Below are 25,109 nucleotides of genomic sequence, written 5' to 3' on the forward strand. Positions count from 1 at the left end.
AGGAGGTGACATGGAATACTGCCATCTGGTTCTGATCATGTGTTGGATCCTTGAGATTTCACAAAGCTACGCTAAAAACCAAGCAAAATAGTGAAATGCAGAACAATATTGGAGGTGAGCTCCACATCTAAGGGAAGATTTCCTAAATTCTGGATGGAGTTAACAAATTTGGATTTACACAGCCAGCCTCATAAAATCAGAAAGTAATTTTAGTAATCGTCCGAGTTCTTATTGAAACCATTAACATGGTAATACCAAACTTTAAAAAGATGACACACCCACATAATACACAAAGAAAGTCAAGTTTCACTTGTGAATATTGGTGTAATATCTTAAATATATTGTTCAAAAGAAATTTATACCATAATCAAATTCAGCTCATTTAGATACACAATTGAGTCAATATTAGGAAATATTAAATTAATTTACCATATTAACAAGTCAGAGAAAAGGTATATGATTATCTAGACTAGACAGATGTTTTAAAGCTTTTTGGTAAAAGCAAAATCAACATTCATTCCTGAGTTTAAAATAATTAAAATCTAGATAAAAGAGAGAAACTAAAATTACCGACTATAAACAAACAATATTTAGACCTCTCCTTATAAAACTGGTTAAAGATGGTGATATATAAACATTTTTATCCCTTCCCTTTAAATCTTCCCAAATCCACAAAGGCCACCTTATCCACAGGAGGTAGAGGATTGGATTCTGGTTCCCTGCTTGAAGCCAAGGAGTAGGGTCAGGATATTTTGCTCAAGAAAGGAGGCTGAAAAAAACTTCTACTAACCACTGCTTGAACTTTCATGGGGCTGAGAGCTTAGAAAGGTAGGAGACATACCATAATAAATAGGAATTTAGCTAAGTCCCCACTGACTCTGTGACGGGGTCTATAATACTACTCTGAACCACCATCTTAGGACTGGTTTTGGAATGGAGACCTAAGTGAAGGTAGCTACAAAACAGATGCCGTGGGGGATCATAGGAGGAGATAAAATTTTAAAAACAAAACAAAAACAGCACCAAAAATCTTTCACAAAAGTGTGCAACCCAAATTTCTAGAATGTTTGAAAAACTTTAATACTAACCAAAACAGCCAACAAAGTCAAGTTGGAACACAGATTTACTACAGATGTTGTACACTTTAATATATTGGGGTTTTATTAACCTTTTTTATGCCACGAACACTTTGATAGTTTGGTGAAACCTATAGATCCTTTCTCAGAATGTTTTAAAATTTATAAAACAAAACACATAGCATTACAAAGGGAACCAGTTATTCCTGAAATATAGCTATCAGGTATTTTTACAAATTTATAATATGATAGTACATATATGCTTATTTATTAACATATTAGTGAGCAAGCCATGCTTTTAACAATTACTATAATTTCAAAGTGGTTTTGAGTGTAGTTTTCTAGATCTCTATTAAAACTGAAATGTAAGGTGAAATTATCTGTGATTTCTATTGGTGACAGTGTGAGAGGTACTATAAAAACTATTCATGGGACTTCCCTGGTGGTGCAGTGGTAAGAACCCGCCTACCAATGCAGGGGACACGGGTTCGATCCCTGGTCCGGGAAGATCCCACATGCTGCAGAGCAACTAAGCCCGTGCGCCACAACTACTGAGCCTGTGCTCTAGAGCCTGAGAGCCGCAACTACTGAGCCCATGTGCCACAACTACTGAAGCCCGCATGCCTCGAGCCCGTGCTCTGCAACGAGAAGCCACCGCAATAAGAAGCCCGCGCACCACAACGAAGAGTAGCCCCCGCTCACCACAACTAGAGAAAGCCTACATGCAGCAACAAAGACCCAACGCAGCCATAAATAAATAAATTTATTTAAAAAAAAAACTATTCATGGTTTGTTGTTTATATTCATGAGTGAAGGAAATGTTAAATTTCAGTTACAGATGGGTGAAAATAAAGTTGTAAATTTTTCTACTGAATTTGAGAATTTGAGAGAATAGAAACACTGAATACTCTTACTTGGACTTTATTAGACCAAAGCAGAGGGAAAGAAACTTTTTTAAAAAACCCTCAAAAACCTATTAATACAGAAGAATACAGGAAAGGAGGAAAATGAGAACCCCACTCCCAACCTCAAATAGAAAAGCTATTCAATCAAAAAAACTCACTTAACCTTTAAAAGATAGACTATCCAATCAGGTTTATTGGTTGGTTGATTGATATGCTCCCTCTCCAATGGGCTTAATAAGAACATACCTAAAAGGGCACCAACAGAAAGTCTAAAAAATGAGGATAGGAAAAGATAAGCTATGGAAGTACAGATAGGAGAGAGCTAGTGCAGGAAGGTTAACATCAGTTGTAATTGACCTTAAGACACAAAGTATTAGTAACAAATGGAATAATCCACTAGGAAGATATAATCATGGTTCAACGTTTTGTACCTAGTAACAGCATAAAACACAAGCAAAGCAGACTGTGGGGGGAGTTACCAAGTTTGACCAGGTTTGACTAGTGCGCAATTCAGTGGAAGTTTCTAAACATATGTTTTAATCTGAATTTAATACATTAAACAGGAAAACAATTAGTAAAAATGGAGAAGATTTGATAAAACAAGCTTGATTCAGTAGACGCATGTACTACATAGGTGTGTAATGTTTATACCTATTTCAGTGAATAGAGAATACACATTCAAAGACGTGACATTTATTTAAAAATTGATTTAAGTATTAAATAAAGGAATTCTGAATGTATTTCCAGACTTCACATCATTCAGATTTTCTCTGATCATAATGCAGTTAAATTAGAAACCAACAATTTAAAAAAACCCGTATGTTCAGAAACGTATTCCTAAATAACTTCTGCATTAAAGATGGAAATCACAGTGAAACTCAAAATATTTTTAAATAGCCGTAATGAAAGTATTAGATATTAAAACTGTTGGGGCTTCCCTGGTGGCGCAGTGGTTGAGAGTCCGCCTGCCGATGCAGGGACACAGGTTCGTACCCCTGTCTGGGAAGATCCCACATGCCGCGGAGCGGCTAGGCCTGTGAGCCATGGCGGCTGAGCCTGCGTGTCCGGAGCCTGTGCTCCGCAACGGGAGAGGCCGCAACGGTGAGAGGCCCGTGTACCGCAAAAAAAAAAAAAAAAACAAAAAAAAACTGTTGGAATACATTGAAAGAGTACTTAGAAAATTTTACAGCTTTAATGCATTGATTTAAAAATTAGTAAGATGGAAAATAAATAAGCTCAGCATTTTCTCAAGAGTTTAGAAGAAAAACTACAGGGTAAATCTTTAGTAGAAAAAATAAAGATCAGAAAATAATTAAATAGGAAAAATAACCAAAAACTGGTTTTCTGAAAGAGTGAGGAAGATAGACAAAGACAGATCTCAAGGCAAGAGTGAAGAAAAAAGAGGAAAGGTACAAATAAAAATTAAAAAACAAAAGTGTCTATAGTTATAAATACAATAATAGAGATTTTAGAAGTCGTAAAGGAATATCATGAATGGTTTATACTGATACTTCTATACAATTAGAAGAAATGAATCATTTTCTACATGTGTGTTACCAAAATTGATTCAGGAAGAATTAGAAAACTAATGAATGCAGTAGCTATTAAAGAAATTAAATCAACAGTCAAAATAAGATTCTACACCCAGATAGTTTTACAGGCAAGTTTTGCCAAATGAATAGAGAAGCAATTTCCTTAACCTGATAAAAGTTATCTGTTTAAAAAATTTAAAAATCAAACTTAATATTGAAGTTAATTTTAGCACTAAGGACCAAGACAAGGATACATGCTTTCACTGCTTGTACTTGAACCTCAGTCAATACAACGTTCCAACAAATAGAGGTTAGTGGTATAAAAAAATGAAAAGGAAGAGGTGAAACTTTCCTTATTTGCCAATACTGCACTTACCTACATAGAAAATCCAAACAAATTTAAAGACCACAGATATGAAAATTTAACCAGTTGTATGAAAGTACTATGTAAAGCTTTGCAATGATAAATTTTACTTTCAAGATAAAATGATAATTTCTAAGAAAATTTAAATTATCAAAACTGACTTAATGAAAGTTTAGGAAAAGCTGATTAAACCAAAAAGCATGAAGAAATTGAAAACCTCTACCCTAAATCATCTGTACTCTGAAGAGGCGCAAGGCACAGGTTTGTAAACAGTGTCTTTGTTACATAAACTATTCTGAAATATAAAATAAGAAAAACTGAAAACTACTTTCACTTGTAAGTGAATATTAGCAAACCAAATCCCTAGTAGTGTATATGTGAAGAGATATTTATTGATTATTTCTTTTGTTCTGGATCAGGTCCCTGATTTCATGAGTCTTAGTTGATTAAAAGCTGGGAGTTCCCTGGTGGCCTAGTGGTTAGGATTCTGGGCTTTCACTGGCATGGCCCTGTTTCAGTCCCTGGTCAGGGAACTGTGATCCCACAAAGCCACAAGGTGCAGCAAAAAAAAAAAAAAAAAAAAAAAAAAAGTATATTAAAGGACACTTTGATTACTTCCATATTTTGGCTATTGTAAACAATGCTGCAATGAAATTTGGGGTGCATGTATCTTTTCTAATTAGTGTTTTTTTCTTCCAGTAAACACCTAGGAGTGGAATTGCTGGATCATATGGTAGTTCTATTTTTAATTTTTTGAGGAATCTCCGTACTGTTTTCCATAGTGGCTACACCAGTTTACATCTCCACCAACAGTGCACAAAGGTTCCCTTTCCTCCACATGCTTGCCAACATGGCTTTGACAGTAACCATTCTGACAGATGTGAGGTGATATTGTGGTTTTGAGTTGTATTTCCCTGATGATTAGCAATGTTGAGCATCTTTTCATGTGCCTATTGGCATCTGTGTGTCTTCTTTGGAAAAATGTCTGTTCAGATCCTCTGTGCATATTTTAATTGGGATGTTTGTTTTTTTTGATATTGAGTTGTATGAGTTCTTTGTATATTTTGGATTATTAACCCCTTATTGGACATATCATTTGCAAATATATTCTCCCATTCAGCACAGCCACTATGGAAAACAGTATGCAAGTTCCTCAAAAAATTAAAAATAGAATTACCAGACGATCCAGCAGTTCCACTCTTCATATCCAAAGAAAATGAAAAAAAATATTTTGAAAAGATATATGCATCCCAGTGTTCATAGCAGCATTACTTATAGTAGCCAAGACATGGAAGCAACCTAAGTATCCATCAACAGATAAGTGGGTAAAGAAGATGTGATATAATGGAATAGTTCTCAGCTATAAAAAAGAGTGAAATTTTGCCATTTGCAACAACATGGTTGGACCTACAGGGTGTTACGCTTAGTGAAATAAGTCAGACAGAGAAAGGCAGTTTATATGGAATCTGAAAAATAAAACACATTAACGAATATAACAAAACAGAAACAGACTCACAGATACAGAGATCAAGGAGAGGGACAAGATAGGTGAGGGGTATTAAGAGGTACAGACTACTATGTATAAAATAAGTTACAAGGATGTAATGTGCAGCACAGGGGAATATAGCCGATATGTAATAATAACTTTATATGGTGTATAAGCTGTAAAAATATTGAATCACTGTGTTGTACACCTGAAACTAATATAATATTGTAAGTCAGCTATACTTCAAAAAAAAAAAACTCCTCAGTAAAAGATACCATTAAGAAAGACTGACAGCACCAACTGTTGGAGAGAATGAGGGCTTGAGTGGATCTACATATATCTTGCGTAACATATATGCCCCAAATAGATACATGTTTATACTATATAAAGAGCTCTTAAATAAGAACAAATTGTAAGGTACAAAAGATATAACAAGGCGATTCACAGAAAAAGAAATAAAAATAGCTAATAAACATAGGAAAAAGTGTTTCAATTTCAGTAAATAAGAAAATGCAAACTAGAACGATGGTAAATCTATTTTATCCACCTAACTGGCAACAAATCTTTAGAAATAAAATGTTTCATTTTGCCAGAGTTGTGGGGTATAAGGTGCTTTTTCATACACACTTGGTGGAATTGTGAGTTGGTATAAACATTTTTCTCAGTGTTGCTATCAAATTTAAAGTGGAATTGTGTCTTTTGACCTAGCAATTCTACTTCTAGAAAAATTTGTCCTAGAGAAATACTTACTCATGTGTGTGTGGAGAGAACATGTATAAGGATTCCAGCATTGTTCATAATAGTGAAAAACTGGAAGCAGTCAAATTGTCAGCCTTTGTTATAGTTACTCAGAATATTTAAAGAGGAAATATCCTAGTATAATAATCCTTGGATAATTAACTTTATCATCACTTGGCTTAAGGCAGCAATCTCACTTTTCCGTGAGACATGTTAGTAGAAAATGCTATTTTGTTTTTTCTCTTTTCATAGCAGTGGCTAATTTTGTATGTGCTTCTTATTTGACTTTTCTGCCCTTTATTCATGCCCATATTTTATGAACTACAAGATAACGTTTGGTTATAAATCATTTATGTAGAAAAGTATTCCCAAACTCAGGGACTTCTCACTGAAGAAGTTTTTTGTTTGTTCATTTTTAACTTTTTTACTTGGCTCCGGTTTGTGCTCCTGGCACTCCTGAAAATGTAAGCTGTAAACTCATTAAACAAGCAGATGAACCAGTCTAATCTAGAGAAGGCAGACTTCCTCTGTGTCTTTCAGTTCATCGAATTATGGAGTGGTTCAAACAGAGAACAATTTAGGGTGTTAAGAATTAGAAGTGGTCCTTCCTAAACACACACAGGGAGAAGAAAAAGAAAAGTGCCAACGGTCTCCTGTTTTTTAGCATTATTTTGGAATTTCCTGTTACTTGTGAAGAAGTAGTGTTCTGGAATCTGGGAAAGAGATATAAATGTTCGAAACACAGAAGCAGTATTATTATTTGCTGATGATATAGTCGTGGGCCTAGAAGATCCAGGAGAATCAGTGAATATATGGAGGCTTATAATAAAGTTCTCAGTTACTTTGTATTATTAATGAAATTTTTTTCCAAAATTTCCTTTTCAGTAGCCTTTTCTGACTTTTTATTTGTAGTTTTCAGGATTTTGATATTCAAGGGTCCAGAAGATGCAGTTTGGACTGGTTGACGATCGAAACATACAAGAATATTGAAAGCTATAGAGCCTGTGGTTCTACAATCCCACCACCATATATTTCTTCACAAGACCACGTCTGGATCAGGTTCCATTCCGATGACAGTATCTCTAGGAAGGGTTTCAGACTGGCATACTTTTCAGGTGTGTTTTTAAATAAGAAGAAAGATATGGAACAGAATTCTGTAGTAATTACTGCTCAGTCACTTCGGGACTCGCCTTCTAAACAATGTCCATTTAATTGTGACTCAATCCTCAAGGCAGCTGAGATTGAGGAATTAGAGGCTAAAGGTTCAGGTACCATAGATCCGGGTCTCCAAAAGGCATTTTGTATAATCCTAATAAAATGATTAATTTTACAAACTAAGGTCAGTTTTCTTTTTCAATATTTTGAATACCTTTTTTTTTTTTTTTTTTTTTTTTTTTTTTGGGGTATGCGGGCCTCCCTCTGCTGTGGCCCCCCCCGTTGCGGAGCACAGGCTCCGGACGCGCAGGCTCAGCGGCCATGGCTCACGGGCCCAGCCGCTCCGCGGCATGCGGGATCCTCCCAGACCGGGGCGCGAACCCGGTTCCCCTGCATCGGCAGGCGGACGCGCAACCACTGCGCCACCAGGGAAGCCCCAGGGAAGCCCCTGAATACGTTTATTTTAAAAGGAACTTTTTCCCCTCAAGTGTTTACCAGTATCCTGCAAGTTCCTTCAGAATGTATTTTTGTGCATGTGCATTACCCTTGTCTTTACACCTTCAAAGAAAAGACATAATCAATTTCACTTTTGTAGTTTGTAGTATCAAAAGTCTTCTTTCACTAATTCTTAAACTGTACAAAAAGAGTGAGCAGATCATACAAATATGAAGAACTCAGAGCATTAGTTATGTAAATTTTTGCTGAAAATCATTTTACATTTTCTGAAATTACATGGTCTCCTTTAGCAACATATGCTGCTTTTTCTCTTTTTTATTAAAAGCACAGTCTTTGTAATATTTACTTAGGTTCTGAAGCACATTTTCTGTCACCTATTTGCCAGTAAATAAAAGTTGTTAATGGAGAGGTAAGCATTGGCTGACATCATCAGTGTGGACTGTAGGAATCTAATGTTTGGTTTTCTTTCCCTACCTCATTATTATTATATATTTAAGATAGTCCACTAAGATAATCAGAATTCTATAAACATTTCAATTCTTTTCTCTCTTCTTCCCCCTACTGTTTTGTTGAGTTAAATTTATACCTTTAGCTCAGATTCATAAAATATTTTGCAGTTGTATTAAAAAAATTATAAAATGGAAGTACCATGTTGTGGTTACATGAAATGTTAGAAATAGAATAAAGTTATCTTATGATAATCTTAGCAAAAATTTGAGTCTAAATAATGGGCTTGCAAAATATGCTATGATACACATAGCAAAATATTGTGTATATGTGTGTGTGTATATATATATATAATATATATAAACAACTCAAAAAGAATATTAAAACTGGATTTGAAAAGGTGATTATTATAGAGGAGTTTTTCTTCATTGCAAAATGTTTATACATTGGAGTATTTGAAATTCTTAGGCAGCACATCCTACTGACTTAGGTATCTTACATCACTTTACTAAATGTTCCGCAGTAAAATAGCTTCTGCAAAAACAGGATTGGTCTTTTCTCTTTAGATCAGCTGTAGAGATCTTCATGGAACAAATCATAAGTGTTTAATAAATTGTTGAGTAATCAGTAAGCCAGTATTAATTTGCCATTAGAGTTAACCTATTTTTTGATCAAGCCCAACTATCATTTGGGCTAATCAACATGTCAGATAAAAATGCCACTTGCTGTTATATACCCTTTAAAGAGTATGTTTTTTCTTCCTTATCTCTCCATCTCCCTCCTCCCAATGTCCTCCCAGGGAAATCTGAGGAACCAAACTGTGCTTGTGACCAGTTTCGTTGTGGTAATGGAAAGTGTATACCAGCAGCCTGGAAATGCAATAACATGGATGAATGTGGAGATAGTTCTGATGAAGAGATCTGTGCCAAAGAAGTGAATCCTCCAACATCTGCCTCTTTCCAACCCTGTGCTTACAACCAGTTCCAGTGTCTATCTCGGTTTACCAAAGTTTACACTTGCCTCCCCGAATCTTTAAAATGTGATGGGAACATTGACTGCCTTGACCTTGGAGATGAGATAGACTGTGATGTGCCAACTTGTGGGCAGTGGTTAAAATATTTTTATGGTACTTTTAATTCTCCCAATTATCCAGACTTTTATCCTCCCGGAAGCAATTGCACCTGGTTAATAGACACTGGTGATCATCGTAAAGTCATCTTACGCTTCACTGACTTTAAACTTGATGGTACTGGTTATGGTGATTATGTCAAAATATACGATGGATTAGAGGAGAATCCACACAAGCTTTTGCGTGTGTTAACTGCTTTTGATTCTCATGCGCCCCTCACTGTCGTGTCTTCTTCTGGACAGATAAGGGTACATTTCTGTGCCGATAAAGTCAATGCTGCCAGGGGATTTAATGCTACTTACCAAGTAGACGGCTTCTGTTTGCCATGGGAAATACCCTGTGGAGGGAACTGGGGGTGTTACACGGAGCAGCAGCGCTGTGATGGGTATTGGCATTGCCCAAACGGAAGGGATGAAATCAATTGTACCATGTGCCAAAAGGAAGAGTTCCCGTGTTCCCGGAACGGCGTCTGTTACCCTCGTTCTGATCGCTGCAACTACCAGAATCATTGCCCAAATGGCTCCGATGAAAAAAACTGCTTTTTTTGCCAGCCAGGAAATTTTCATTGTAAAAACAATCGTTGTGTGTTTGAAAGCTGGGTGTGTGACTCTCAGGACGACTGTGGCGATGGCAGCGATGAGGAGAATTGCCCGGTAATCGTGCCTACCCGAGTCATAACTGCAGCCGTCATAGGGAGCCTTATCTGTGGCCTGTTACTGGTCATTGCCTTGGGATGTACTTGTAAGCTTTATTCTCTGAGAATGTTTGAACGAAGGTCAGTATCAAGACAAAACTATAGTGCTTATGCTCTCTACAGTAAAAGCATGGCCCAAATATTTACAACACATTTTTTAATGAGATTAGCAATATATTTTTGTTATATTATTGAGAAGTAAATACTTCTTATCATTTATAAAATGACTATGAAAAGCCTATGACTCAAAAGCCTAATAAGAACATTAAAAAACAAATACTAAGAGTTATGAGGTGAGAAAAGCCAGTCTGTATTCATCAGTTCCTGTTTTCAGGTTAATCTGTTTTATAGGAATTTTGCAAGCTGTAATTCTCGGTTGTTGCTCTTTAACCTCGGTTTTTATAAATATTAATTCAACAATTCCAGATATTTGAGAACCTAAAGCATTATACAGGTGAATAGAGAAATGAGTAGGAGTAATCTCATGGGCAGTTTACAGTTAGAAGGAAGGAATTGGTGGGTAGAATTAGATGACAAAAAATATAAATGTTGTAGGAGCTATAAAATAAAGTGGTATAAAAGTCGAAGGATCTCAGTTAAGTAAGAAGTGGTTCAGTGTTAAAGAGTGGCCTTCAGGGAGAGCTCTTTCGTGTGGTAGAGGAGAGACTGGACCTGGGAGAAGTTGATGGCAGAGAGGCCTTCTAGAAAGCTCCTGTGGAGACCATGACCCTCAGTCCCAGGAGAATTACAAATGATAGATACAACAAAGAAGTCACATACCAGACAGCTAAGAATAGATGCACGGTATCACAATAACCAAGTGCGTCTTATCTTTGGTTCAGTATAAATGGCCAGAAAATGTTTTACTACATTGCAACATAAGAGTACAATGAAGACCAGAGGTCTTGAGTTTAAGAACAAGTTATTCCAGAAAGGGTTTTGGTGACTCGTTTCACTCTTTTCCTTATGTGAAAAGTAAATGTGTTGGACTTACTGAATAAAGTGTCTTCTAAGAATTTTCAAATACTTTCACCTAAAGTCTCAAGCCCCTATGTTCTTAGGTGTTTAAAGATCTAGTACTTTTATCTTTTACGGGGATATCTAATTTATTAAAACTTAGTGATCCAGGCCCCTAGTGTAAAACTGCATGAGGCTAAACTGTCTGCTTCATCTTTGTGTTCTCAGTGTAGGGTAGTATAGATACTCATCAAGTGTTGGCTAAGTAAGCTTTATACAAATGAACAAGTATATTAAAATTCAGATTGTTTTAATTGTTGATAATTTTAAAATTACTGTTTTGGCTTGCCTTTTTTTTTTAACCCTTTTCATCCCCCTGTTTCTCTCAAAGATCATTTGAAACACAGTTGTCCAGAGTGGAAGCAGAATTGTTAAGAAGAGAAGCTCCTCCCTCTTATGGACAATTGATTGCTCAGGGTTTAATTCCACCAGTTGAAGATTTTCCTGTTTGTCCACCTAATCAGGTATGTTACAATTTATTATTTCTCTTTCCATACCTCTTAAAATGAAATCTATACTTATATATAATGGTAAAGTATCCTTGACTGGGTCAGAATTTTTACAGTCACGTTAAGAATTAAATATATGGAGGATTTGAAATTATACAGTTGACCCCTGAACAACGAGGGGGCTAGGGACACCCACCCTCTGTGCAGGTGAAAATTCACATGTAACTTTATAGTTGGACCTCTGTGTCTGGGGCTCAACATCCATAAATTCAACCAACCATGTATCATGTAGTACTATAGTATTTGCTATTGAAAAAAATCCACATATAAGTGGACCTGTGCATTTCAAGCCCATGTTGTTCAAGGGTCAACTCTGATTGTTTCATTGTATTTTAACAAATTCAGAAGTATACTTTTCATTCTTTACTTCTGATTTGATTAGGTGATTCTTAAGCATTTTACTGTTTAGGATAATTTAGTGTGTTAAAATTCAAAAGTAAAATTTGACAGCTTATTTTCTACTTGAACTATTTCAAAGATTTAAAAAGGAATACTAAAGTTGATATGCCTAGTAATAGATTAGTAACATGCTAGATTAAAATAAAAGTTGTTGAAATTAAGTTAACATTTCTACCTGACTTGAGAGAAAACTTCTTCACAGCTGGATTTTACAGTGCTTAAAAATTCATATCATTTTCTTTAAATAGTAACTCATTCTTTATTAATGTTTCTGAATTCTTTAAATTTTTGTGAGCGATTCTTTACTTCAGGTGTACAGTAAAGTGATCCAGTTATACAAATATATTTATATTATTTTTCAGATTCTTTTCCATAATAGATTATTATAAGATACCAAATATAGTTCCCTGCAATTTCTTTTTTAATTTCTTTTTCAATGCTTACAACTGTGCCAGGGTTCTTAAGGGCATTAAGGTTTCTACATTTAAAATGTAAATTTATCCAGAAACATTTCTAAAAATTATTCCCAGTATCAGAATTAAGAAAAATTGATGAACATTGTTTTCCCAGTAATTTAATTCTGTTCAAAATGAAAGACCATTTCCTTTTTGGTAAATAGGTTTCCAATTACAGTTGGTCATCTTATTTGAGTCTTCTAGGAAATCTTTGTGAGAATTTGATGTAATTTGCTAAGTAAGTAATTCAGAACTTCCACTGGTTGGAATTTTGTGTGCAACATAGGAAAAACCTACATTGTGGCTTTTGTTGTCCCTGCCATGGGGAAGGGTTCTTTTCAGGTAGGAATTCAGAGGATGGTTAATTCCATCCACCCACTCCACCATCCATCACCCCACCCCTATACCCTGAGGCTACCTTCAGGAGGTTAGTCAACTGTGAAGTTAGAGGGAGCACAGTCCACACAAGGCAGCCCTTACTTCTAAAACCAATTTTAAGTTCAGGGGCTCCCAAACCATCCTCAGGTTTGATAATTCACTAGAAGGACTGAGAACTCATTGAAAGCTGTGTTACTTAATAGTATAATCTGGTGTAACTATTATTGCTGAGAAAGGATCCAGATTAAATCAGCCAAAGGAAGAGACACGTAGGACAGGGTTCAGAAGGGTACCAAACACGACCCTTCCAATTGTCTTTTCCCCATAAAGTCAGGACAGCGCTATTCTCTCGACACAGGTTTGTGACAATATGCACGAAACATTGCCAACTAGGGAAGCTCACCCAAACTCGGTGTCCAGGGTTTTTATTGGAGCTCCATCACATAGGCATGATTAATAGCACACGTGGCTGATCCCAGTCTCTAGCCTCTCCAGAGGTTGACTGATTCTGCTGACTCAACACTCCCATGCTACATCACATTGGTGTGGCTCAGAGCCTCCACCTAAAATGCAGTGCTACTCTTGGCTGGTCCAAGTCTCCACGCAATGACACTCCTGTCAAAGATGACATTCCAAGGTCTGAGGTCTCATCCCAGAAGCAAAGGGCAAAGGTCAGACCTCACTTTGGGTAAGTTTTCAATTCTTTACTACCTACTACAGCATTTTTGTAGGGTTATAATTTACCCTTGTGAGGGAATTCTGCTTCAACAAAGTTTTAAAATAAAATATGTTTGCAACTGGTAAACTAGATTTTATTCAGTTAATGAGATTACACTCTTATGTTTGAAACTTGTGGTAATAAATTATCAAATTTCTTTATTTGTTTTTAAAAAGAAAAATAATCTTCTGATTACCAACGCATTCAAAATAGCAATCCTTTCTGAAGAGTGCTTTTCTTCTGCTTCATAAACTGAAGAAGTATATAAATTTATTCCTAAAACAATCATGAGATCCCCTTGTAGAATCTAATGTTAAATTGGCAATCATTTAATTAAACAGACTTTGAAGCCAGTAGAGAGCTTCATCTCACTGACAGACTGTACTGTTAAAGTCGGCTTTGAAGTGTGCTGCAGGCATTGTGGGTGGCAGCTGCGTAAGAGGGGAGGATATCTGAAGAGCCTTGTATTCATTTCTGGATTTAATGACAGTGCTCACACAAGCCTTAGAACGTGAATGCCAAACGAGGAGGACCAAATCTATGGAGTTCATAGGGATGTGAGCCACTTTTTTTTTTTTCAGTTAGTTTATAGTTACATTCCCAATTGGTGAAAAACCTTACTCATTTATATAGTAAATTTTATGTGCTGATATTCAGATTTCTTATTGACAATCTGTTATTTACTAAGGCTAGACTATGAAATATTCCTGTGATAGTAGCTTCTTAGCTTTCTGTGAATTATATTCCAGGGATTATGTTCAAAGGGTGTATGTGGAAATCACAAATCTATATGGAAAACCTGAGGCTAGCTGTACGGTATCAGCTTGGATTTACTTCAATACCAGTCACAAACAGAGATGGAAAACATGTTATCACATCTTCTTATTCTCTTCCCTTCTTTTTCTCTGTGGGTGGAAAGGCAAGAGCCATTCATTTTGGTAGAGGGAGACTGTATCACCGTTTGAAAGGGAGTATATCAATTCACCATTGTTTCTTGGAAATACTGTATTTTAAATACTAAATGCCAGATTGATGAAAGCTGTGTTTGTTCCAAGTTTGATTACTCCTGTTTATAACCACTAGATGGAGCTTAAAGACTGTTTTTTGTAAATACTGTAGGTTTTTTTTTGTTTGTTTGTTTGTTTGTCGTTTTTTTAATTCCAATAGTCATTCCTAGAAAAAAGAAAATCTAGATGAGTTTTCTTTCACTTGGGCAACATGGTCACCTCCCATATGCACTAATTAAACATCACCAATTTTCAAAGAATAAGGTTATAATTTATGTTTAACATGAAGCTGTAGAAAATAAGACTTAAATCTTCAAGATTGAGAAGGAACCCAAATGTCTCACGTACCATTGAATAGTGCTATAAACAAATTAATTTCTTTGGCTTTTTGTTTCCTGTGCTGCATTACAAATACAGTAATTCCTTTGTTTATGACAATATAAATAAATCCTCAATATCCACTCATTCAGCAAATCCTTGAGAACTGACTGTGAGATAATTTTTACATGTTTTGGAAGGTTTCAGCCTTGTAAATCAAGTCTAACTTGTTCTGTGTTAAAACAAAAAAACAAACAGCCTGGTTTTCACACTCCTTTAGGTCATTTAGAGAATTATTGTAGATTCTTCTATCTTCCTAGCTAAAGAAGTATCAAATAATTTTATTTTCCATCTTTGGTGCATTTCTAGGATTGGACTACTATGTGAAGTTTTGAAACAAAATTGCTTTTGTAATTGGCATTAAACATCATTTTAAAGTTCATATATAAAATGAAATATCAAGAAAATCTTAAACACAGTGAACAGTGGTTCAAGTCATAGGTTAGATTCTGGAGTGAGGTGAACCTGTATCGATGAGAGAATTTAATTCATCCTCCATAGACCATAAAATAAGTAATAGAACTTTCATCCACAACACATGCTGAATAGAAGGGTGTTTTCCATCTTAATACCTCGTCGTTAGCTGTCTTAAGATCTTTTCTTTCTTTCTTTCTTTTTTTTTTTTTTTTTTTTTTTTTTGCAGGCTTCTGTTTTGGAAAACCTGAGGCTAGCTGTACGGTCTCAGCTCGGATTTACTTCAATCAGACTTCCTATGGCAGGCAGATCCAGCAACATCTGGAATCGTATTTTTAATTTTGCAAGATCACGCCATTCAGGGTCATTGGCTCTGGTCTCAGCAGATGGGGATGAGGTTGCCCCTAGTCAGAGTACCAGCAGAGAACCTGAAAGAAATCATACTCACAGAAGTTTGTTTTCTGTGGAATCTGACGACACAGACACAGAAAATGAGAGAAGAGATACGGTAGGAGCATCTGGCGGGGTTGCAGCTCCTTTGCCTCAAAAAGTCCCTCCCACAACAGCTGTAGAAGCAACAGTGGGAGCAAGTGGAAGTTCCTCCACTCAGAATACCCGAGGTGGTCACACAGAGACCGGACGGGATGTGACAAGTGCGGAACCCCCAAGTGTGAGTCCGGCGCGTCACCAGCTCACAAGTGCGCTAAGTCGTATGACTCAGGGGCTACGTTGGGTACGTTTTACATTAGGGCGATCAAGCTCCGTAAGTCAGAACCAGAGCCCTTTGAGACAACTTGATAATGGGGTAGATGGAAGAGAAGAAGATGATGATGTCGAAATGCTAATTCCAGTTTCTGAAGGAGCTTCAGACTTTGATGTGAATGACTGCTCCAGACCTCTTCTTGATCTTGCCTCTGATCAAGGGCAAAGGTTCAGACCACCATATAGTGCAGCAAACCCTGGAGTAAGACCAAGTAATCGCGATGGCCCCTGTGAGCGCTGCGGTATTGTCCACACTGCCCAGATACCAGACTCTTGCTTAGAAGCAATGCTGAAAAATGAAACGAGTGATGATGAAGCTTTGTTACTTTGTTAGGTACAAGAATCCCATCAGGGAGATTGGATGCAAGTTGGAGCAATATCCATTCATTGTTTTGTAACTTTACAATTAAACTAGTTTTAATTTAAAAAGAAAAAAAGATGCAGGGTGATTTCTTACTATCATATGTTAGCCTGCATGGTTAAATTAAACACCTGTAACTCTGTAAACTTTAGAGTTTACTATTTTAGCAGCTAAAAATGCATTATGTATTCAGATTGTTCAATAATGTTCTTCCATTTGTTTCTAATTGTTTTCATCCTGGTACTGTAGTTCACAGTAGAGATATGGCTGCTGAAACTCATTTGACTGTCAGTTTCTATCTTCTATCCTCTGTTAAAAAGTTTCTTTGTTCAAAATAATACCTTCTTTTAATTGAACCCTTTATGCTTTTGCCAATACATCTTGTAACTTAATATACTAGATGTTAAGGTTGTTAATATAAAAAGAGAAAAAGTCCTTATTCTCACCTGTTTTTATTTGTATAACATCTGTCTAAACATTATTAAATTTCATAATATGAGCTTGTCAAAGGGAAAAAAACTTTGTCTAAAATTTTTTCTCTTATGTTTAACATGCAATGATGTGAAATTTAGATAGAGTTAGATAAATTAATGGCAAAAACAAAACTTTTATAAATTTTCTAATGTTGACTTTAATACTCTAATATGGTACAAACCAAATGGTAAAAAGCCCAAGTCATTTCTTTTTTTATCTCTATTTAAGGACAGAATTAAGCGGATGAAGATATTCTACTATGCATTAAATCTTGAACTTTATAAAATATGTACAAAAATTGTACAAGATAAGTTCCAACTGGTAATGTCTTTCCCTGATACAGGGTTATGCTTGTATTGGACCCTAGGGATTTGCACTAAAATCATATCAAGGTCTCAGATGAGTTTAGTGCAGAAGCACTATCACTTTAAATGCTGTTATTTGCTATCATAATGACTATATATTTCCATAGCTTATGGGGGGAGCGTGAGGGGGCATTTTTATTACAACTTGAGGTTGCTTCGCTGGTTTCATATTTATTTGTTGTATTTAAAAACTGCATTATAGTAAGAAAGTGATTTTTTCAATATATTTTATTCATAAGGGGAGGATCATGCTACATGTTGAAAAGCAAATTAAGAAATCATTCAGATCACCTCCCTTTTTTAAGTAAAGTGAATTGCAAAACCCCGCATATTTTTTTATTGTCACTTCCCATTTATTTATTCTTTAGCTGTCTGTTTTAGTAGCTTAATGTTTGAGTATGAAAAATGTATTTGTGTGTGATTATTGCTATTTATTAAATTTTAAATACTTTGCTGAATGTCATTTTAAAGCATGTTTGAGGTCTTGTGTATTTGTCGTGTTATGCTGTCAGGAAGAACTGACTGAAATGTTTTAATATGTATCAAAAATTAAAATGACTTCTTTTTTTTGTATTGCCTTGAGGTACTTTTTAAAATCAAAGTTTCTCTTTGTTTTTGTTCATTTGGTGCATATACAAATTCAGGCCATGAAGTATGCAGTGTGTCTAGAAGAAAAAGAGGGGATGTCTTTCTTAACTCCCTTATAGTAAAGTAGTAGCTTACACCAGTTCTCAAGGGTAAAAAAATCCCTAAGGACCTGGACATGATTTTGCCTTTGAAAAACCTGCCTTTTAATTGATGTGTCTTATAAGAGTCAGTAACTCTATCAGTTATCTTTTCATATTATTTTCAGATACAGTTTAGACCGCTATACAATATTTTACTGGCAGAATTTGGGTTACCAAATTAACCTTGTTTAGGTCCTACTAGTTATATACTATTATGTATAGGTTTTTTGTTTTTGTTTTCTGACATATATTTTAATTTCTTTGTTTAATTAACTAATACATCTTCTTGATTCAAACAGTAAAAAAATTAAGCCTCTCCCCTATCCCTGACAGTCATTCTCTAGTTCCCTTTCAAAGAAATAGGTACCAAGACCAAATTCTTGTATACCCTCCAGAAATACCATATAGATACATAAATGTATCTATATGTATAAATGCTATATGATGTAATACAAATTGTAACATACTATGCATTCTTTTTCTGTACTTTTTTTCAGGGGAAAAAGTGTATCTGCTACTGTTTGAATGTTAAAAGTACAGTTGGGTATTTCTGTTATTTGACTTTTCACATTTAAAAATTTGATCTATCCTGAATTTAAGGCTCCAGTTTTTCTTCCTAGGTAACTACCTAGTTACTGCGAGGCTGTTTATTAAATCTGTCCTTTCCTTGCTATTGGAAATGGCCCTTTTATCATATTGCAGATTTTCATACTATGTGGCTATGTTTCTAGACTCTAATTCCATTCTCTTCAATTGACTTGCCTTTCTTTTTTTGTACCAGTCCTACACTGTTTTAATAACAGTAATTTTTAAATGTTCAAATATTCTTGCTTATTTTTCCATTTGAACTTTAGAATCAACTCTTGTGTTCCACAAAACAAATCCATTGTGCATTTTTTTTTTTGGACGGTTTTACTTTTATAGGTCAACTTGGGGAAATTTGACATCATTATCATGTTAAAGCGTCTATCTGAACCATGGTGCCCTGTCCAAACATGGTTCCCAATTTGCTCAAGTCTTTTTTGTTGTTTCCTTCACAGATGCTTCGCATCTTACTTCACAGAGATCTTGTACATGCTTTTCAAGAGTTCTTAGAAATTTTATTATTTTTGTTACCATTATTAAGGAAGTCCTTTCTGTTTATAATTTAGTCTGATTTTAGTATATATGAAAGCTAATGACTTATTTATGTTAATTTTCTACCCAGCTACCAGACTCTCATTTTCTTATGGTTTGTAATAGTACTTCAGTTAATTCTTTTGTGTTTTCCAGTTATACAGTCATGTCTTCCCATTTGCATACCTCTTTATGTCTTGATTGCATTGTCTAGTACTTCTAGAAGAATGTTAAAATATATTGGCTATAATGAACTGGGTTGAGATATATACATTTAATCATGTTAAGGAGTATCCATTGATCCCTGTTTTAAAATAAATTATTCAAGAATGCATGTTGAATTTTATCACATGCCTTTTCATTTTCTATGGAGATGATCATACGATTTTTCTCCTTTGACCTTTAAATATATTTTGGCATTTTGAACCATCCTTGCGTTCCTGAAATAAACTCTACTTGACCATATGTATTATTCTTTTAATATATTTCCAGATTATGTTTCATATTTTATTTAATATATTTGCATCTGTATTCATCAGTGCAGTTAGTCGTGTGTGTGTGTGTGTGTGTGTGTGTGTGTGTGTGTTCACGTGCATGCTATTTTTAAGAAGTTTTGTTATTAATTTTATGCTGGTAAATTGGAAATGTTTTTCCTTTTCCTGAGTTCTGGAACAGTTTGCACAGCATTGGAATTTTCTCTTCCTTAAAATTTCAGTGAAATTATCTGGTGTTGGTGGATGTTCGGCAATAGCTCTTTGACAGCTCTTTTAGTATCTGTTATGGTAATTGGTCTGTGTAGTTTTTATGTCTTAGCTAGGATCATCAACCATCCATTTTGTCCATGTTTTCAAGTTCATTTGCCTAGAGGTGAGCAAAGTTACCCTCCTCTTTTCTGCATATGGCTCTTTCCCCCTTATTATGTATTATGCTTGCTGCCTTGTTTTCTTAATTAAGATAGCTAATGGTTGACCTGTTTAGTTGTTGTTTTTGTTTGCTTGTTTCCCCCAAGTGGTATGCTTTGAACATCTCTTCTGTTATTTTTCTGTTTTCCAATAATTGATTTCCTTAAATTTCCTACTTTTTGCTTTCCTTAGTCTCTTCTGTTGTTTTTTTTCTAACTCCTTGAGTTCGCATTCAGTTTAATCATTTTTATTTTTTCTTAATTATTAATATGAGATTTAAGGTGTGGACTTGAGTACTGCTTAAGCTGAAGCACTTAGGTGAACTAGTGTTGTCATTACTGTTATATTCTAGGTGTTCTGAAGTTTCAGTTTTTATTTCCTCCTTAACCGACAAGTTGTATGAAAGAAGGCTTTTTCCCTTTTTCTTTGCTGTTTTTTTTCCCCCAGATAATGGCAGTCTGGTGTGGGTGGTGGTTTTGTTTTCTGATTCTTTTATCAGTTGTTATGTTTTGGCATCAGGATCAGAGAATGTTACGTGTATTATATTTACTGTGGGGAGTTTATTGTCTTTTCTTAATTTTAAAATATTCCAGGATCACTTTAAAAAAGTTTATTCTCTGTTTACAGGATATAGATTTTAACAGCTATTACTCAGGTTTATCATGTATCATTTAGATCTTCCCTCCTGTATTTTGTCTTGTCTTATCCGTCTGTCTGTCAGAGCTCCAGTGTTGGTGTAAAGAAAGAGAGGGGGAACCAAGGGGCTGTGTCAGACGAGCTCTGGGGGCAACAGCCCTGCCTCAGCTCGTGTCACTCACTAGGACTGAGAACATAAGCACGTGATGAGGGGAGTCTTCCAACAAGCTGTTGGAGGTTTGGCTGCTACTACTGCTTACCACCGGCATCCACCGTTAAGCTGGAAATAAATGCATACGACAGGTTAAAAGAATAAAGGAAGAACGAGCAGATTGAATTCACAAGGTGTTTATCGAGTCCCTACCACAGACCCAGTAATGCTGGCAGCGGTGACCTGCCTGCTGCTCTCCATTCAAGCTGCTTGGCCATTCCTTCTCACCCTGCTGAATTCCAGGCAGAAGATGACAGCAACTTGATAGGACTCATTTTACTCAAGTGGGCCCTTGTTTAAAAATTGATAGACATCTCTGCAGAAGCTTCTTATGAGCTAGTCTCCGAAGGCCCAAAATGTCACTTATGCCACATTCTGTTGGTCAAACGAATCACTCAGTCCAACCCAGATTCCATAGAAAGAGAAGCACACTCCACTCTCCATAGTAGATGTAGCAGAGAATCTGTGACATCTGTAATCTACCCCAGGACAGTACCTGATACTTAAGAAACACCAAGTTGCCAGAATTAATATTTTAAGCAGAAAAACAGTGCTACAGTCCCAGTAAGAAGCTCATTTGCTAAAAGGTTATCAAATTAGCTCCTCTGTCACGTCACGTACATTAATTGTGCATATCTTAGTTGATTAGAAACACAATTTGCCTTATCATATTTGAATGAGAAATCATAGCATTGATGCAAATTTAGATAAGCATGTTTAGGCGTTTGATGAATGTTAACAATTAGCAGTTATTTTTCAACTAAGTTTATTTCAACATGTTATCATCACCTGTAAAATATTTTTAAATTTATTAGAGGCAACATCGTGGATAAAAACAATGGAGCCACATTGCCTGTCCTGCTCCTTCCTATCATGCAATCTTCAACACGTCTCTTAATCACTTTGTACTTAAGTTCTTCACCTATAAATGGGGATAATAGGGCTGTTGGAAGATTAAATTAATGTATGTAAAGCTCTTGGAGCAGTGCCTGGCTCATTGTAAGGACTACATCTTTGCTATTATTGTCATTGTCTGAATGTTAAACAGAGAACATCTCTGAAGCTTGAATTAAATCAGATCTTGTATGTGAAGAGTCCAAAATGATTCATGGTTTCCAAAGATCATGAAGATGTGCTTCCCAGGTGCTTCTGAATGCAGCCACTCCCCCGGGATCATCATGGAAGTGAACCGGCAGCTCAAAGTCAAAAGGGGAGCAAGAAAAGGGGGAAAAAAAAACAGTAGCAGCCCACTTGTGATGAGTTGAAGGGAGCTCCAAGACCCAGGAAACAGGATCGTGCTGCGCTTGGGGCCTGAGGAAATTACCACAGTGACTGAATCTGGAGAAAAGTCTTCACAGGTCTCCTAGAACCTAGTAATTTTTAGATCCCTTAGTTCTTCCATTGTAGCAAATGTGCATCCTCAACATCCAGAGGGGGAGAGAAGCCTCATTTTAAGGGTTTGGGGAAAGGATAAAAGAAGCCTGATGTGTCTGAGCAACTGCACCAGCCTTGGATTGGCTCCCTTAACCTCCCAGTTCCATGAAGCAGGGGTGGCAGGCTTCTCCGTCACCCACGGAGTAAGACATGCCTAACTCATGGGCGGGTTCTTAAGTTGGGAATCACAATAGTGGTTAGGAGAATTAAATGAGAGTTAATGAGGATTTAGTGAGTTAAAATAGTGACAGTTCAGTGCAGCGTGAGTGCTCGGTAAACGATAAGTGTGGCTACAGCTGATGATGGTCAGGTTATATCAATGCACTGCTCACCCTTCTCTCTTCCAGCAGCAACTCTGTTTATGTCTTGGGCTTTCCCATAAGATTTCATCTGAACAGGGGGTTTTGAGAGTTAATAAAATTTAGAAACCGGTGCTAGAACATGACAAGACTAAGTTGCCCTATGCTAATCTAGGGCACAGATGGTTTAACTGATCATGAAGTACCTTGAAAGGAATTTACGGAGTCATTTCAAGTAATGATACTGAGATGTCAATTGGAGTGGATTTCCCACGTGCTGGAGGGAGGCTAAAGCCCACAGAAGCTTAATGTCCTCCAAAAAAGGGCTACGTAAGCTTTACTAAGGAGAAAGAGTAGAGTGTGGTGGGAAAGCATGGACTTAGAAGTCAGACACATCACAGTTTGACTCCTGGCTCTGCTACTTTAGGAGTTTTATAACTGAATAAATCACTTGATCTCACTAAGCCTCGTTGTGTCATCTGGAAAATGGGCTAACATCCAGGCTTAAGGGTTACTGTAAGGATTAAACTAAAGAAAGAAATAAGAGGTTGAAATAAATTTTAATTGTGATTATTACAGACTCATTTTCAAATAAAAATGACCTTTTTTTCGAGCTCCCCTCCACTGAGTGTTATGCATTTTGTATATTAGTAGAGCTTTCTTTAAGAGCATATTTCTTATAGTAATCATATTCCTGTTTTCTTGATTACAGGGCAACTTACGGCTGTATCTCAATGAAAAGGAGATTCACTCAACAAAAGTAGAGTGGCATCTTGGCACAGACGTCTTTATTTTATTATAAAAAGGCCAAAATTGTGAACTTCCATAGAGCCCCAGACCAAGAAAGATGTGGCTACACGCTGTGGACTTCATAACATATGTTGAGCGAGTATAAATAAAAGAAATACAGAGAAGTTATTTCTATTAAAAAAATTATAGTAACACAAACAATATTCATTAACTTTTCTCAATTTCACTACAGTATCAAATTTCACTTGAATATTTATATTTCATCTGCTGAGCTCTGATTTCAAGGAACATAGAAATTCCTTATCTAATTTGGCTTTTAGATTTAGTTTTTACTTACCTTAAATATAGACTGTGTTATTGTGCATTGTGTGAATTTCAACTTCACTGGGTTCTTATTACCTTCCTTGGGTTGGAACTTACATTATTGCTGTTTTCCATGGAGATTTCACCATACAACATAATTTCCATTTCTCTAGCTCATGAGTTGCCATTAGAGATGTTAGCCAATGCACAAAGCAATTCTTCGTAACCTTTTCCTAGATTTGGAGTGAAAATAAGCATCCACGTTTTGAGTACTTCCTGAGAACCAACCACGGTACTAGATATATCACACTTTGTTTACCCATTTACCAAATGATGTATGTTTGAGTTATTTCTACTTTCTGACTATTAAGAATAATGCTACTCTAAACATTCATGTACAAGTTTTTGGGTATATACCTAGGAGTAGAATTTCTGGGTCATAGGGTAACTCTATTTAACTTTTGAGGCACTGCCAAACCACTTTCCACTGTAACTGCACCATTTCATTCCTACCAGCAATGTATGAGGCTTTCAATTTCTCCACATCCTTGCAATGTGAAAATATAATACAGCAAAGAGTCATACTGCTTCCAATCCCAATGAGAAAGGCACTTCCTGAAGCTTCTGCTGATGTTTGAGAGGATAAGACCTACCCCACAGATTTGTTCTGAGGATTAGAAATGAAGTACATCCGGTACACAGTGAACTCTTCTTGGACGTCACCATGGTCTGTGATAGGTCTTTGAATACAAAAATAAATACCATGCAGTTTTCATTTGCCAGAAGCTCACAGATTAGTGCCCTTAAGTACAGTTACAGATGGGTAGTTGGTATTATCCTTGACCTTAAATCACATTTTCACTGTGCTTGCCTTGTCTAATACTAAATACCTCTCACAGCAAGCAGAACAGTAAGTTTCTCCCAAGACGTATTTGTTGAAGATGAACAAAAGTTTTAATAAAGAAGGAAGATATACAAATCTAGTCCCTTCCAGTTATATTAGAGAAATAAAGTGTAAAATGAGATGGCACAGACAGTGCAGAGACAGAAAGCTTCTAATTCAGAGGGTGTGGGCCCAGGTGGGACAAGGGCAGGTAAAAGGGGCAGCACCTTGACTACTGTCTCTCTGTATCTTAAGGTCTTCCTTTTACACTGATGCCTCCAACATCTGGGGCATCAGTCTCTGACACTGTCCTGTCTACATAACTGTAAACAGTGTCATGAGGGCTCCAGAACCGCACCTGCTGTCCCTGCTTCAGCCCCAACTGTGGTCACGCCCAGGACCTCCCAGGATTCCTGGAAAAGTTGAGGTAAATCCTGGTAAGGTCCGCCTCTGAATCTTTTTAGCTTTAGACCTTGACAGCATCAACAGCAGGGCGGAGGAAGAGTTTTACTAAGTTGCAGAACCGAAGTTGAACTCTCCAGAAGATACCCTGCAACTTACTTTGTTTCCATGTCTCAAGTCAACAAAATACAAAAGACTGAAAGAAGATCAGTGGTTGCCAGGGGCC

At 36.3% G+C, this 25,109-nt stretch overlaps 1 protein-coding gene across 3 annotated transcripts in view; it reads left to right on the plus strand.

Moving 5' to 3' along the window:
• Positions 1-18,270, plus strand: part of LRP12 (LDL receptor related protein 12) — an 84,011-nt gene extending 65,741 nt beyond the window's left edge. For all 3 annotated transcript variants that reach the window (XM_024129834.3, XM_024129836.3, XM_024129835.3), the window contains 4 exons: positions 7,014-7,216; positions 8,959-10,063; positions 11,331-11,463; positions 15,487-18,270. In XM_024129834.3, coding sequence (XP_023985602.1) covers positions 7,014-7,216; positions 8,959-10,063; positions 11,331-11,463; positions 15,487-16,353 — 2,308 coding nt within the window. In that variant the 3' untranslated portion in view covers positions 16,354-18,270. The remainder of the gene's footprint in view (positions 1-7,013; positions 7,217-8,958; positions 10,064-11,330; positions 11,464-15,486) is intronic.
• The last annotated feature ends 6,839 nt before the right edge of the window (positions 18,271-25,109 follow it).

The sequence above is a fragment of the Physeter macrocephalus genome, chromosome 15, assembly GCF_002837175.3.
Source record: "Physeter macrocephalus isolate SW-GA chromosome 15, ASM283717v5, whole genome shotgun sequence".
Classification (NCBI taxonomy): domain Eukaryota; kingdom Metazoa; phylum Chordata; class Mammalia; order Artiodactyla; family Physeteridae; genus Physeter; species Physeter macrocephalus.